General features: G+C 43.7%; 1 protein-coding gene across 1 annotated transcript in view; it reads left to right on the top strand.

Moving 5' to 3' along the window:
* LOC138369590 (uncharacterized) overlaps positions 1-12139 on the top strand; it is a 30395-nt gene extending 18256 nt beyond the window's left edge. Inside the window, exon 4 of the mRNA XM_069333011.1 lies at positions 12047-12139. Within this exon, the coding sequence (XP_069189112.1) occupies positions 12047-12139 (93 nt within the window). The remainder of the gene's footprint in view (positions 1-12046) is intronic.
* Positions 12140-12669: the final 530 nt, after the last annotated feature.

The raw sequence follows: 12669 nt of genomic DNA on the forward strand, positions 1-12669 counted from the left end.
GCACAGCTGGCTACACACACTCAACACTCACCTACTCACCTGAGTGGGTGGGGCCCTGAGACTCAACACCCACCTACTCATCTAAGTGGGCGGGGGCGAGACCTGGGCGGGAGAAAGACACCCCAAACGCTCGGTAATCACAAATATGCATGATGGATGCCTCCGGCGAAATGGCATGTTGTTGAGTCTTGCCTCACGACCCCTGCATGAGGGTAGGGAGGGAACCCCGCCTCACGACTCCTACATAAAGGTAGGGAGGAAACCCCGCCTCACGACTCCTACATAAAGGTAGGGAGGAAGCCCTGCCTCACGACTCCCTGTATGAGGATAGGGAGGGAGCCCTACCTCACGACCCACACCTGAGAGTAGGGAGGATAATTGAAAATATCTCACCCAGGAAGGAACGCGAAAGAAAAGGACGTTCTCTGCCACCAGTAAGATGTGCTGTTTCCACCCAAGAAGCAAATTAAAAATCAGCCCAAGCTTCGTCTTGAGGTAAATTTCAACGTGTTAAGCCATTCGGATACTCACAACCCATACACACTGATGGTTCCCTACACCGCCCCACGGGTGCAGCTGGAAGTGCAGTTGTCCTGACCATGGGTGATAGCCTGTGATTGACTGGGAAGTCCGAATAAACAACTGGGACTCTACCTTTCAGACAGAACTATTTGCTTTAAATCTTGCACTCAAATGTGAACAAGTCTCCAGACTTGACACATTAATTGTAGGTGGTTATTTATCATCTTTAATTGCTCTGAACTCTTCAATATATTATAGCAAAACGCTCGTGTCTAAACCTGGACACATATACAACAAAATTATTAATGACAGCTGGGTGGACAGCGCTTCGGATTCGTAGTCCTGAGGCTCCGGGTTCGATCCCCGGTGGAGGCGGAGACAAATGGGCAAAATGTTTCTTTCACCCTGATGTCCCTGTTACCTAGCAGTAAATAGGTACCTGGGAGTTAGACAGCTGCTACGGGCTGCTTCCTGGGGGTGGAGGCCTGGTCGAGGACCGGGCCGCGGGGACACTAAGCCCCGAAATCATCTCAAGATAACCTCAAGATAAGATGATGGAAATAGCGTCCACTTCATGTGGATTCCATCACATGTTGGCCTCCGAACGCATGATAGAGCTGATGAGTTAGCCAAAGAACTTACCTTTAAAGGAGTTGAATATAACATTGGATTGCCTACAAGGAACTTAGAACAATAATACACAAATACCTTCAATAAAACCTTGTAGGTCTGAGACTTAGTGAAATCTACACTGTACTTGTGGTCGTTCTTGAACCTATTGTTGATATATTATATACGTGGATAGTGTGCCCACCCACAGCCTCTGCATATCCGCCACACCACAACACCTCCACCACATCACTTAACGACGTTACATAACTACTTCTCCACGACACTTCTCTTCTCTAGGATAAACACGAGACACGTCTCTCGACATTGCTCTTTGGCACAAGCACCTGAAAACCCCCCCAAGACGCTATTCCTCGCTGCAGTTGGTGGGGGGAAAGGCATCGCTGAGCCCAAACACGAATGTAACCTAAGAAGCTTCACACAAGAAAATTATCTCGGAGCTTGAGATGAGATCTGAACGCCTTGCGACTAGCCAGCTGAAGCAAGCAAGTCGCCCCGCTGAACCACAAACACAAGGGCTCGAATTCCATTCATTCGAGAGGACGCACAGTTGTCGTATAGAGGGGGGGGAAGCGGAGGAAATTCTCTTAAAGGGAATTTACTTCACAGTCGTGGCTGTTGTGGCTTTAGTATCCAGGGCGAGTGAGAGCCCGCTTGGGAGTTCCATAAATTGTATTGTATAAAAAAAATGGTTGAAGATGGTGTTGGGGAAGAGGTAATGTATAGTGGCAATATACTTGCATTTATCTCTACTGCATCTATCTCTGTTTTTTTTGTTTTTGTTTTTTTTTTGTGTGTGTGTACTCACCTATATGTGCTTGCAGGATCGAGCATTGACTCTTGGATCCCGCCTGTGTGTGTGTGTGTGTGTGTGTGTGTGTGTGTGTGTGTGTGTGTGTGTGTGTGTGTGTGTGTGTGTGTGTGTGTGTGTGTGTGAGTGTGTGTCGTACTCACCTAAATGAGTACACACACACACACACACGCATACAAAACAGAGAGAGATGTGTGTGCGTGTATGCGTGTATGTTTGTGCTGCTTACACAACAAATTAACATATTTTGAGTGGTTCGCTCCTCAAACAACACCCAAAAGGGAAACATTCCTATAGTCCGTTGAGCTGACGAGGACGTGTTGAGTGGGGAAGGGAGGGGGGGGGGAACGACCACGTATAATCGTCCATCCCTATAACTAAATGACCGGGGGATGACGTGAATGATAGGTGTAAAAGACCGTGCAACTAATTATTCCAGAGACAAGCCCAAGAGGAAGACCCTTTCATTATTTCCTTTGCAGTAGCAACACCGGCTATTGCAAACCCAGCGGCAGCTTATCTGTTCCCGCCTATAGGTTAGGGATGGGTAAAGTTGGTGATGCACTTCGCCAAAAATTCTCACTTGCAACACGCCACTTCAGGTAAATTTAAACCAATGTTTTATCTATTACAGTTCACATGGGTTTCTGTTTTAAGTCAGCACTTGCCTCTTGGTGGGGGTCACTTCTGGAGAAAGCCAACATCATAGGTGCCTCTGATATGCTTCGGGTTCATTCATTGTCAACTCCGCTCATTGTTTCAGGTCACCAACTGGAACCTTTCACTGTATGTTAGCACGACACTCAGAGTCAGCCAATGGAGGGTGTGAATAAGTGATGACACGCCTGGGATGACAATCTGTAACCTTCATGATAAGTTGTTTCTACTGTACTGATGACCACTTAATAATGAGTCCATGTCTGCGCAATTACAGTTTCCCACCTTCTACGGGCTCACCATAGCCTGTGCTACTTGGAACTTTTTGTTCCAGGTAGCGAATCTTAAACAACAACAACAGTTTCCCACCTACAGTCTTGACACATGTCGCTGGCAACTAGATATACATAGAGAAGTGTACCCTTCTCCACTATATACATACGTTAAATAGACGTGCTGATATTGGTACAGTAATTTTCTTTGATTCATAGTTAAATATTCACACATTTGAGAACCTTTGCAAGATAAGTAGTAAGAATCTCACGGCAATTATCGTAGACAGGCTGCTTGCTGCACAGGGTAAATGATTCATAAATCTTCGCAAAGACACCATCTCCCAGGAACATAACTCATCACGATGACACAAAGCAGCCAAATCATCACGTAACAAAGGACAAAGCATTCCTGCGTCCCTATTGTCAAAACTACTGTTCAATATAATAAGGTCTGATCGATACATCACTTAAGCTATATTTATATAAAAGAGAATGACTGTGTCAGTCTGACTTTCTGTCCAAGGGTGCATCGTGAATGGAGAGGGGTAAAGGACTGTCGTAGGCAGGTCAAGGTCGGCCCCATGGCCCCCTTTTAAGAGTGGCCGGCTTCCATTTCGACCCCTGTGAAGTCTGAAGGATTATTTTTCCTAGATCGTTTCTGCGGTATATAATATTATGGCACTTGTCCAGCACGAGGTCTCCTATCCGGGCACCGCCGAACACCCCATTACAGTATGCGTAGTAAACCAGGGTAACCTACCCTGACTTTGCGCCCTGGTGAGGCCACTCCAGACCGACAACCAGAGCGCAACTCCATAGTCTCCCGAGACTGATGGATGCCTACTACTAATAACTAATGCAATTAGGTTGGTTTACCGACACCTGTGACAGGTACGTAACGAACTTCATAGTCCTGAGCACTTTACCTGTAAACTCTGTTAATATAAACTGGATCATACTCTCCAACTTAATATCATAGAATTTCCAGTCAATAGATTTTCAGGTCTGGGGGAGGTACCAACAGCCAGCTAGTGTTGGCTAAGTGGGAGCCGGTCGGCCGAGCGGACAGCACGCTGGACTTGTGATCCTGTGGTCCCGGGGTCAATCCCGGGCGCCGGCGAGAAACAATGGGCAGAGTTTCTTTCACCCTATGTCCCTGTTACCTAGCAGTAAAATAGGTACCTGGGTGTTAGTCAGCTGTCACGGGCTGCTTCCTGGGGGTGGAGGCCTGGTCGAGGACCGGGCCGCGGGGACACTAAAAAAAAAAAAACCGAAATCATCTCAAGAAGAAGAAGATAACAGATTTTCAACCCTCCTCATCACACTCCATCCTTGGAGACGGGGACCTTAGTACTTACTGTTGATATAAACGCTGTAACTATTCGTAGTGCAGGCGCCTCAGTGTTCACATACCTAACTATGTTAATATATAATAATTGAAAAACAGAGAAGCACACTCCCTCCTTTAGATACGTGAGGTCTGGCAGCGTCATGGGGCCATCACACGCTTCCTTGGAGAGTAACGTTTGTGCATTGTCATGACTGGCCAGCGACTCATCTCAATTGCTGTTCAGGCGCCTTAAATCTGATACCTTTCCGCCGTATGTGTTCCCCCCCCAGTCACGTCTTGACCCAACACGCCCTTGTCAATGTACCTTCTAGACCACAAACATGTCTCTCTCTCCACTGTCCGGGCTTTGGTAAATAATGCTTACTGTCCAAAATATTAATAGTATACTCGTAGCGTCCTGGTTTATCGAAATGACGGCTTTAATACCTAAAGCGAAGATCTGAGGTACGTTAATTTAAAGCTTTATTCGAAGGGCCCAAACTGCTAAAGTTTCATTGAGTCAGTGACAGAGATGGACTGTGGAGTGATTCACTTGGCAGAATAGTTCATTTACCCTGAAGATGATCACTGCCCTCCCGGACAAAGACCAGGTTAATGGATGCATGCCACGCTACAATAGCCTACAGTGAAACATTTCCAAATACATTTTTCTCTAGATTAAATACATACCTAATGGCTGAATAAAACAAAAGCAGAAAGGTATTACATTAATTACCAATGCAACGACTCAACCACTATCCTACGCAATCTTCACTTTTTATTTGTAATTTTTTTAGACCACAATAGAAAAATCAATTTAGGAAAGAGCAATGCTCTGGTCTGATGGTCAGGAGCCTGGTTGAACCCTGGCAGGCGGGTGTTGGAAGCGGCCACCAATCTGCCAACAAGGCTGTGAGTAATCTTCCTTGTAATTACTAGGGTCAGAGGGCGCCCAGTCGACGCATGCGCACTACATTCCCACACCAGCAACGCCCCCTACCCCTGCCCCCCCCCCTCCAATACCCAAACTCGACACACAGCCACTAACCGGGTTCCAGCGTGCCCAAGTCACACACACACATACACACACACACTCACGTTCTTCCATGGTTAAGAAAGATGGGCATCATACCCCCACATGTATATTCACCAATATTAATATTATTTGGTTATTGTGTTTCAGAAGAGCAGGACTGAAAGGGCCCCTGTCTTGCCACAGAGGGCCACGGGGAGTCTGTGACCGAGCCCAAACGTGCTGGATTGTATTTCAATCTCTTCCATCAACTAGATCGCGAAGCATCACGTCATTTTGTGTTCAAAGAAAACTTATGTATATGTAAATCGGGTTGGAAATGCTGCTACGCCAGTATCATAAACATTGTTTCGTTAAGGTAATATATATATATATATATATATATATATATATATATATATATATATATATATATATATATATATATATATATATATATATATATATATATATATATATATATATATGTCGTACCTAGTAGCCAGAACGCACTTCTCAGCCTACTATGTAAGGCCCGATTTGCCTAATAAGCCAAGTTTTCATGAATTAATTGTTTTTCAACTACCTAACCTACCTAACCTAACCTAACCTAACTTTTTCGGCTACCTAACCTAACCTAACCTATAAAGATAGGTTAGGTTAGGTAGGGTTGGTTAGGTTCGGTCATATATCTACGTTAATTTTAACTCCAATAAAAAAAAATTGACCTCATATATAATGAAATGGGTAGCTTTATCATTTCATAAGAAAAAACTTAGAGAAAATATATTAATTCAGGAAAACTTGGCTTATTAGGCAAATCGGGCCTTGAATAGTAGGCTGAGAAGTGCGTTCTGGCTACTAGGTACGACATATATATATATATATATATATATATATATATATATATATATATATATATATATATATATATATATATATATATATATATATAAACTAGGTTCCTATATAAAAATCCTCCTATCTGATTTGTTTTGCAAAATACGCCATAGCAAACGCTTGTGGCACAAACACAAACTCCTTATTACTCAATTGCTTCCAGGTCACTAAGTGTTCCATGAACGGATTCCAGTTCCTTCCAGGTCACCAAGTGTTCCATGGTGTTCCAGGCGCATATTCATGCTTCCTGACTCAGTCACCGCTCACGAAACGACACACACATGCGACTTCACCCACACACATATAGGATAGCGTACACGCTTCACCGAGCACCGGTACGAGATAACACCCACCAGCCACGATACCATCGTGCGTAATCTCTCTAACAATCAGCGCTCTTGCGTCCACGTTCTTCCCAATACACCTACCTAAACTAACGTGCGACTGCGACTACCATACATGTACGTCGACTCACGGACACACACACACACACACACACACACACACACACACACACACACACACAGAGACAGACAGAGAGAAAGATCTAGGAGTTGATATCACACCAAACCTGTCTCCTGAAGCCCACATAAAGAGAATAACGTCTGCGGCATATGCGAGGCTGGCTAACATCAGAACGGCGTTCAGGAACCTGTGTAAGGAATCATTCAGAATCTTGTACACCACATATGTAAGACCAATCCTGGAGTATGCGGCCCCAGCATGGAGCCCGTACCTTGTCAAGCACAAGACGAAGCTGGAAAAAGTCCAAAGGTATGCTACTAGACTAGTCCCAGAACTAAGAGGCATGAGTTATGAGGAAAGGCTGCGGGAAATGCACCTCACGACACTGGAAGACAGAAGAGTAAGGGGGGACATGATCACAACCTACAAAATCCTCAGGGGAATCGACCGGGTAAACAAGGACGAACTTTTCAACACTGGTGGGACGCGAACAAGGGGACACAGGTGGAAGCTGAGTACCCAAATGAGCCACAGAGACGTTAGAAAGAACTTTTTCAGTGTCAGAGTAGTTAGCAAATGGAATGCATTAGGAAGTGATGTGGTGGAGGCTGACTCCATTCACAGTTTCAAATGTAGATATGATAGAGCCCAATAGGCTCAGGAATCTGTACACCAGTTGATTGACGGTTGAGAGGCGGGACCAAAGAGCCAGAGCTCAACCCCCGCAAGCACAATTAGGTGAGTACAATTAGGTGAGTACACACACACACACACACACACACACACACACACACACACACACACACACAACATACCAATCTTCTCCCCGGCCGCTAAATCTAGCACCCTCCGATCTTACTCTAATAGTTAATTTACGTGCTGAAAACCAAACCCACGCAGTCACTCAATCACCCATAAACAAGCTTGAGAAATTAGCGGCTGACTCGCCATCAAGTGGGAGCCAGGAGGGGTGACGGGCACCTACCCCGCCACAAACAACCATGCCTCAATGCCCCAATACCCTGCCCATTCCCTGCCCACACCACCCCAGCTGCTGAGCTTCCACCACGACGGTAATGCACCAGGAAATACCACGTTCATCCAGCCTATATTAAACGCTCTTCTAGAGGAGTCCTTCGCCACGGCATGCTCTTGAAGATGAGGATCATTGCAGATGTCTCGCGTGATGCTGGAGACGATATTTGCGTACGGAGTGTAGGTGGGATACGCCTCTATGTGATGCCCATCTCGCTTCAAGCCTTCCCCCGTGAAAGAGGGGCTCAAGCCAAGCCTCCATGCCGTATACTGAAGCTTCTTCACCGTCCTCTGGGGCCCCCGCAGCTCCCTAAAGGTGTGTGTTGACCAATATGATTAATGTTTCTCTCCTTATTTGAGCCTCGTTCGGTTTCATAAATCCGTGGCATGATACAGGCGATGCAGTTCAGAATATATTGATCACATGCAATATATAGAATCAACCTACCACAATCACGTCTTTAGAACTTTGATGCAATTAAACGAGGTTCTCCGGCGTTAATCCCTCTGTAATTACTCTGGCCGATAGTTTAAGATAAACGCTTCCATTTGAGGCCCCCAATCTGGACGGCCAATAAGGCAAGCTAACGATGTACATTTGACATAGCACAATCCCTAATCACTGTAAAGATATAATGCGTTTAGCAACACGAAACAACGTTGGCATTATTTTTGTGAGAAGTTCCAGTCTGAAGAATTCCTATTGATTGTGATCTTGGTAATTCACAGTGCATGGTTATCTTGAGGTTATCTTGAGATGATTTCGGGGCTTTTAGTGTCCCCGCGGCCCGGTCCTCCGGGGAAGCAGCCCGTGACAGCTGACTAGCTCCCAGGTACCTATTTACTGCTAGGTAACAGGGGCATTCAGGGTGAAAGAAACTTTGCCCATTTGTTTCTGCCTCGTGTGGGAATCGAACCCGCGCCATAGAATTACGAGTCCTGCGCGCTATCCACTAGGCTACGAGGCCCCTGGTTTAGTTAATGATTTTCATAGGACTAAGATTTATAATTTGTTTTTATTTAAGTAAATGTATATTACATATGCAAATACACGCTTGTCTGCTAATATACATTGCAAATGTAACAAGAATTTAAAAGGGTGGAAAATGCAGACATATATAGTGCATTCTGCTACATACTGTATATCGTCTGAAATACATGACTAACATCGCCAGGTGTACACATCAATCTTGTAAGAACATACAAGGGCATTCTGTTTCTCATTAATGTTAATGACCTACTTACAGGAGTTGAGTCCTAAGAGATCAATGGAAAATTAATGACAAGAGCTCAGACAGATAAGGATTGTAAAATTATCCAAGAGAACTGAAACAAGTTGCAGAATTGGATAGAGAAATGATTTCTGGATTTCAGCACCAGCAAGTGAAAGATTATGGGAACAGGTGACAGGAGACTAAAAGGACGGTACTCAATGAAGGGAAACTCCCTCCTCCTTCTTGTAATGACTAGAAAATCAAAAAAAGACCTGGGAATGGAATTAACACCAAGCTTAACACCGGAGACACCTGAAATGCAACATTTCAGAACAAAATTCAGAATATCGTTCAGAAATCTTAATGAGAAGGTCTTTAAGTCTCTGTACACGGACTACGTGAGACTAGTCTTTGTGAATGTGTCCCGATTGTGGACCCTAAAAGTACTCTGCAGTCTTTAAATAGCTCATCACAATTAATGTCTGAAGTAGTTGGTAATATTATATGGAGTGTAATATTTTCCAGTGATAATAACTTTTGTATACAATTTGTGTGGATCCCATCCCATGCTGGAGCTGGCTAGCATGACTGTAGATCAAATGGCCAATGAGGTTTCCAGGAAATAAAATACGGATTATGACTTTGGTCTATCTAATGCAATTATCGAAAACATACATATTAAAAAAAATTACTTCAGATTTAGAAGAACTAAGAAATGGCCAAAGACCTGAAAGCTTCAGTATTAAAAGTTATGACAAGTTTTGTAATCATAGGTATTTGTATGGTCAGCACAGTAACCGAACCAGGCAATGTGATGTAGTCATTGTGCGGATTCGCCTTGGCTATAGACACATCTGGCAGGTTAGTGAGGCTGAGCCACTACCAGAATATTCAGATTGTAAACTCTGTGACAAACCTTTAAGGCAGTCACTAGAACATTATATTGTTGACTGTGAAACCGTAAAAAGATTTTAGACCTCCTGGCCTATTGTACCACCAACTGTGTAACTATTTTATTGACTCAGGTGTACTGGACGACATCCTAACAATTTATCCTAAATTTGCTTCTACATTTTAAAGAATAAAGAACAATTTTGTTTATTTTTAAGCTTCATCTCTTGTGAATCCATCCCTGCCCTTGTGTGACATTGCACAATAGGACGTATGCAGGACGTCCTGTCCTGCCTGCTGTCCTCCATACACCGTTTCAAGTGTACATATGGTAGACCCCAATAGGCTCAGGAACCGGTATACCAGTTAACTGACAGTTGAGAGGCGGGACCAGAGAGCCAGACCTCAACCTCCTCAAGCACAACTAGATGAGTACACACACACACACACACACACACACTCGTGTCAACCACATCACCGTGAATATAAACCTGTAAACTAAGCACTTATCCCTCCACCTTCCTTACCCCTCCGCCTCCCCAGCCTCAATCTCATCTCTCCCCACAAGAAAACTACACATTATTCCACTCCTCCCGGCAACCACCAATGGAGATAAAAATATTCAACAATGACGCCACTAACCCGTTATTGCCAGCATGGAAGGGGCCCCCGACAGGCGGAGTTGGTTTACGTGAATGGTCGTCCGGGGACTCGTGGGGCGGAGTGAGGCCAACCACTAGGAAACGACCCTGCCTCAAGCTGATGGGGTTTGGGGGATCCCTTTTATTTTACTCCTATTTTCTCTCTCCTCTCTGTCTCTCGTCCTCGAGTCGTAGCGTTCAGATGGTCTTAGAAGTTTATAGGGTGGTGATGCTGCTTTGTTTCTGGGAGAGAGAGGCGGTGTCTATCTCGTGATTCTATGATGTTACGCTGTTTTATAAGGTTCCTATATTCGTGTGTGTGTGTTTGTGTGTGTTCATACTTCAAGGGGGGCAAAATATGGTGGTTTTTATTCATTGTTTAACCATGACAAATGTTTGTAAGGGCCTTGTAAGGCAAATTACAACGTTATGGAACATGAACGAAACATTCTGAACCAATTCTCAACAAACGGCAATCACACCCGCAGTCAATTCCTTTTTATATTCTCTTATTTACTTAACCCATATTTGTAGAATTTAGGTGTCAAGTCCGAGCCAGCTACCGGAAAGGTTCGCCCCTCTCCCACTTCTTTCGCTCCGGGCTAAGCACGATTTCCACCGCATCCCGAGCACTATATTCCGATAACGAGTACAGAACAAGAACTTCACAAGACACTTATTGAATGCCATTTCAACTTATTGCATGAATTCATCGCCTCGTGGTGTAGTTGTCCCCAAAGTCAAATCAGGGAAGACGATGGACCGATACAGCCAAATAGCTACGAATACAAATTGGAAAATCTTGAGGGGTCGGCGGGAACAAGGGATGCTGTGGCTTGAGAATATGGCCGAGATAAAGCAAGGTCTGGCATCGTGTGACGGCCGGACACTTTCTTCCAGCGCCAATGGGACAAGCTTTTTCACTGTTAACCCAAGTTAATTATTCATCAATATCCTATCCTCACAGCATTATACACACAAATGTACTAAATATTCCTGTGTAATATATATATATATATATATATATATATATATATATATATATATATATATATATATATATATATATATATATATACAGTATATATATATATATATATATATATATATATATATATATATATATATATATATATATATACATACATACATTCATACATGTTATTGTTTTAATATAATCAATAATCATCTCGTAAAACCATCTGATGACATCATAATCTAAAAATCATATGGAAACTTTAGCCCAAAATGGAATGAAAAAGTATAATTAACATCAGTCACTAGAACAAATATAATATCAGCCGCGTCTCTTAGACGTAACCACCATCAGTGAGGCGCTCGGTGATTATTTCAAGCTGTTGAAAAGCAACGTTGTTTTTTGTTATAGATTCAGCTACTCGGAACAAAAGTTCACCGCCTGAAGCTCACAAGCAATCCAGCTGGGATCACCCCATTGTCGACCTAGAAGCTGCGACAACACCACATGACACTGCCCAACTTAGAGCTGTAGCAGCTCCCCATGCAGGTGACTTCCTATTAGCAACCCCAATGTCAGCAACCAGCACTCGTCTCACACCGCAGGCCCTCCGAACTGCTGTGGCTCTCCGCCTCGCTGCCCCAATCCACATCAAATACAGGCGTATTTCCCAGTTTCCTCTTTCAGCGCCTTAGTGTGGCGATCCAAAGAGGAACTGCTCACTGCATCCATGGTTCCTACCCACCATCCGAGGAGCTGGAGGAACTCTACAACCTGTGACAAGTAGCCGTGTACCTTGCATGTAACCAATGTTGTAACCCTTTTTGTGGAATGGAAATTATATATATATATATATATATATATATATATATATATATATATATATATATATATATATATATATATATATATATATATATATATATATATATATATATATATACACACATACATACACACACCGAAGCTGTCTTTCCGCCTCACTGTGTTCACATTCTGATCGAGCCGTTATCGGTGACTCTGATTTACTACTCGACGTTAAAGACAGTGCCCGTGTCTCCTACGGATCGTACACCGGTTTACACTCAAGATTTACAGCTTCTCCAACCAGAGCGAAATGGAACGCGGCGCATCTCCTCGGCGTCCCCTCGAGCAGGTAAACTCGTACTAACACAGTTTACACTCGAAATCTGGAGCTCGATCGTATACACTAAACTGTGTATACAAGTATGAAACAAGTTGTGTATACAAGGCATTCATCTAACACCGCTGGGTGCTCTAGACTCGTTTTAAATTCTACAACAAAAATT

The sequence above is a fragment of the Procambarus clarkii genome, chromosome 29, assembly GCF_040958095.1.
Source record: "Procambarus clarkii isolate CNS0578487 chromosome 29, FALCON_Pclarkii_2.0, whole genome shotgun sequence".
Taxonomy (NCBI): domain Eukaryota; kingdom Metazoa; phylum Arthropoda; class Malacostraca; order Decapoda; family Cambaridae; genus Procambarus; species Procambarus clarkii.